This window comes from Sinocyclocheilus rhinocerous, unplaced genomic scaffold, assembly GCF_001515625.1.
Source record: "Sinocyclocheilus rhinocerous isolate Xijiao unplaced genomic scaffold, SAMN03320098_v1.1 scaffold666, whole genome shotgun sequence".
In the NCBI taxonomy this organism is placed as follows: Eukaryota; Metazoa; Chordata; class Actinopteri; order Cypriniformes; family Cyprinidae; genus Sinocyclocheilus; species Sinocyclocheilus rhinocerous.
Window position 1 is genome coordinate 538,902 of NW_015661984.1, and position 4,635 is coordinate 543,536.

Sequence of the window (4,635 nt, forward strand, 5' to 3'; positions counted from 1 at the left end):
TATATATATATATATATATCAGGTTTATTTATGCAGCTTAAGTACTTTCACCTCAGTACTGTTTTTCGCCCCTAAAAATTGGTGCCAAGAATGATCAGACAGATGGAATTGTCATATAACTTTAATGAAGGAAAGACAATGCAAAGATTTGATAAAAGTGTCTTTTATCTGAAAGGACAAGACATGATGACAACAACACAACATAAAAACAAAATGGGACAATTGATGATCATAAACAATCATTGTCATTAAAAAATATATGTAATAAAGCTTCAATAGTGTTCTTTGACCTTCAGTTTTTTTTTTTTTTTTGGTCGTAGTCATTAAAATGTTAAATTTTTTTGTTACAATTTTTAAGTTAGTGTTGAAATGTGCTAGTTAAATCTCATTGCATATATGCTCTGAGACACATTAAGGCACTTTGGACTAAATAAATATCTAATGTGTTAAGTCCAGCATGTCTTTAGATCATTTTATTATTGGCCCATGAGGTTTTTCTGATGTGTTGTGGCGGTTGATCTGAAATTTGATGTTCAAAGCTTCCTTTCCTTGGTTTCTGTGCTTGAAGACACCACCTTCCCATCCACCAGCGTCTGTGTGACCGTCATCACTTTTACCTTCTTTTGCTCTTCAAGAGCATCCTGGAGCCTGCATGAGAAAACATACCTGTTATCCACCATACAAAACAAATACTCTAGCAAACCTAGCCACTAAGTTTTAAAACCACATTACATGTCTACACAAATGGTGAACTGCTGTGAAAAATCTCGATATGCTTTAGAAAAAAAACTCACTTGAAGTCTCCGCCGTCCAGAAGTCTCCTGTAGGTGGCAATTTCTGCCTCCAGCTTCATCTTGATGTTCAGCAGAGCCTCGTACTCCTGCGTCTGTTGCTGGATGTTGTTGCGCAATTGTGTGAGCTCAGCCTCCAGTTGCAGGAGGATGGCGTTGAGACTCTCGATCTCCATGTTGTAACGCATTTCTGTGTCCCGCAGAGTGGCCTCCAGTGATCCTTTCTGAAAATTGAAACCAAGAGAACCCAAAAGTTTGAGCAAACTTCACTGAGCCAAAATCAAGATGTGATACTTGAAATAATACAGCTAATTTAATAAAAGGATTAGAAAGACCTGATGGAAAAGGGCAATGGCTACACGAAAATTAACTCACCAGGTTCTTCTGTGACTCCAGCTCGATCTCCAATGTCTGAATTTGTCTGCGAAGTTCGTTGACTTCTGTACGTGCACCCTGGAGGGCCTCTGTGTTCTGTGTGACTTGTACCTGAATCTCTGTGATCTGGAGAGAGCATAAAATTTCACATTAGCCCCAAAATAGTGGTATTGACGTACCACATTAACAAGACTCGATTTCAAGACAATGATTGTCTTTTGAAATATACCTGAGATTCGTGCCAGGCCTTCAGCTCCTCCTGGTTCTTCAGGGCCATCTTCTCGTACTTGGCTCTAATCTCCTCCATGATCTGGGCCAGATCCTGTCCTTTAGGAGCATCAACATCCACCTGCACTCCTGACTGGGAGATCTGGTTACGAAGCTCCATTACCTCCTGTTGGGTGGAGAGACCATAAAATAAGTCTTAAAGCAACATCCATAATGGATTATGAGGTAGACAAATGTTTCCAGATGTGCTAATGTCCAAATGTGCCAGATGTGCACTCACATTGTCATGGTTCTTCTTAAGGAAGATGAGCTCTTCCTTGAGGGCCTCAATCTCGCTTTCAAGGTTCATGCGGTTCATGTTGGTGTCATCAATGACCTTTCTCAGGCCGGCAATGTCAGCCTCCACACCCTGGCGGATGGACAGCTCGGATTCATACCTGCAGGCACAACAAAGGTCAATGGGTCGCTCTTCTGGGAAACCAGGAAAGTTCCCATGAGGTCAAAATGTTTGTTTTAGTTCACAGTTTTGTTACTCACTTGACTCTGAAGTCATCAGCTGCCAGACGGGCATTATCAATCTGGAGCACTAGACGGGCATTGTTTGCGGTGGCATCAAAGATCTATAACCAAAACAGAAATCACTTGATTGAAACCACCATTGAACAATATAATGTGCAATTATGATACATAAAACCTCACCTAACTTTAACTGTTTTACAAATGTGTGTGATCTATAATGTGTAAATCACATGGTCACTCTGTACCAAGCTGCAGTACCATCTTCTGTCGTCTTAGTTTGCATAGATAAGAGGTACTGGAGAACAAAGTTCATTTTACAGTCTATTAGATAATCATTAACCACCAGCCATGTTGAAAAAGCAGCTGGTGTCTGTTTGACGGTTGTAAATTAAGCTGTATAGCGGGAAGAACAGGGGTTGAGCTGGATTTCCTGTTTTGTTTTTTTTTATCCTAATGTGCTTTGTTTTGTAAATGCTTTCCATGTTTGAAAGCCAGCATATCCTGGCATCATGGAAAAGGGTGGAGACGTATAATAGTTTAACACTAGTTAACGCAACATATTTTCCATATGCTAATGGGTGTTGGCTATGTATCTGCACTAACAATTGTCAATTTTTAAATAAATAAGATATATTTTATTATATATATTTTATAATTTACTGAGCTTTTAAACTGTAAATTTCTTTTCAGTGCCAGATGTCATCTATCTTTTCATCAGGCTAATCTCATGACTAATCCTATTTGCTTTTGTGACTGTAAGAAACCCTGATGAATAGGACTTTAATTCTTTTAATTGAATCTACCTGTCACTTTACTGCATAGTCAATGATGAATGAAAAATCAATCATTCTGATAACACTGTCTAGTTATCAGTGACATATTAGCTTTAAAGTTCAGCTTCAAGATACAGTTGGTGTGAAACTGACTCTAATCAGTATTTTATCTGCTTTATAAACTTCTTTTCAAGAAAATGTAGAATAGCACTATACAAGTATATGATTGAAGCTAGAATTATCTCTGCCAAAGTTTCACAGCTGGTCGCATTTTGCACTGTCTGAACTCTCTCGACTTTTCCATTTCCTTAATTATGACACAGACAGACGCTAAAACATCTCAGATCCCAGAGTTTCCATCCACAGGGAATAAACAAGCATCTGGATGTGTAACAGGACAAGAATAAATACAGGATGGAAATGCCTATTCACCGGAATACCGGCTGTAAGCAGAAGTTACGACTGCCGTCCCACAGAGACTAAGCCTCCCTCCCCCATGCCTTCCCCCTGTTTTAGTTTCACCCATGGTTCATTTTTTGGTTCTCTGCCTATCAGTGCTGGCCATCAGTAAACTCTCATTCAGCTCTTTAAGCTTTAAATGACAAAGAAATCTCTCTGTTTTGTTCGTTTGTGTCCTGAAACCTCAATAAATGTCCACTAGACTGTTAATAACCACAAAGCAGCACAATTAGACTGTCACATTAAGTTCTTTATAGATGCTGTAAATTTTCTCTACTCTTCTCCCATTCAAACTTATTCAAACTCACCTTCTTGCGCAGATCGTCAACGATGGGCTGGAAGCGGCTGTAGTCGTGGACATCAGGACCTTTCTTCTCCAGGGCCTCACGGATCTTCAGCTCCAGCTTGCTGTTGGCCTGCTCCAGGGTCCTCACTTTCTCCAGGTAGGAGGCCAGACGGTCATTCAAGTTCTGCATGGCCATCTTCTCATTGCCCACGATCTCACCTGTGGCTCCAGTGGCACTCACTTGGATGGAGCTGGACATTGAGGGAAGTCCAACTCCACTGCGGACACCTGAGTAGGAGGCAGAGGAGATTCGGGTTCCTTGACCTCCGGCGCCGCCGTAGATGCTCGCAGCCCGGTAAGTCGGCACATTGGTGGTACGCTTGATGGACATCTGGGACACCGGCACCTGGGAGGTGGAGGAACGCACACTGTAGCTTGTTCTCAAACTCATGGTCGCTGAAGTGAATGAACAGATGAGTGATTGAAGGCCTGGAGAGAGGTAGAGCTCAGTAACACAGCCAGAACAGTGCACAGGGCATGAGGGACACTCTCAGGCTTTATGAACAAACTGCTCCTAGAAGTCCCGCCCCCAAAAGCCCCTCCCTTCAGCCAATCACATTCCTCCATGTCTAGAGTGTGGTTCTGTGACTGGATTCCTTTAAGAAGTTTGTTATTACAAGTGGCTCCGTTTTTCCTCTCTGAAATTAGACAAAAATGTTCTTGACATCTGGATTTTTTTTTTTTTAGAGTTTTTAAATCAGTCTTATTATTAACATTTTAAGATGTAATATGAGCATGAAACATATATGATAAAGATCTGCTAAACTTAAAAGAACAACTTAACATTACAAACTTAACATTACAACATTACAACTGTTAACATTACAATAAGGTTTTATACATCAGGTTTAAGAAATCCTACAGTTAACATAAAATAACAATGAACAATACTTTAAAGCTTTTATGAATTTAGGTTAATGTTAATTTATAAATATACTACATTTTTTGCTTTAAGTTCTATACATGAATATTACATGAATACATGAATTACATGAATACATGAATATTACTTAATGTATTAATTTATAAATATACTACATTTTTTGCTTTAAGTTGTATACATGAATATTACTTAATGTATTATGTATTATTACTTAATGTATTATGAAAGAACCTAAATTAACAATGAACAATAGTATATTTC

At 39.3% G+C, this 4,635-nt stretch overlaps 1 protein-coding gene across 1 annotated transcript; it reads right to left on the bottom strand.

Annotated features, from left to right (window-relative positions):
- Positions 1-147: 147 nt before the first annotated feature.
- On the bottom strand, positions 148-3,981 carry LOC107727028 (keratin, type I cytoskeletal 18). The gene is made up of 7 exons (XM_016536779.1): positions 3,454-3,981; positions 1,932-2,014; positions 1,675-1,831; positions 1,396-1,560; positions 1,167-1,292; positions 795-1,015; positions 148-648 (listed from the first exon to the last, which is right to left on the bottom strand). Exons 1-7 carry the CDS (start codon positions 3,880-3,882, stop codon positions 534-536), a joined length of 1,296 nt encoding a protein of 431 aa, XP_016392265.1. The 5' UTR covers positions 3,883-3,981; the 3' UTR covers positions 148-533.
- Positions 3,982-4,635: the final 654 nt, after the last annotated feature.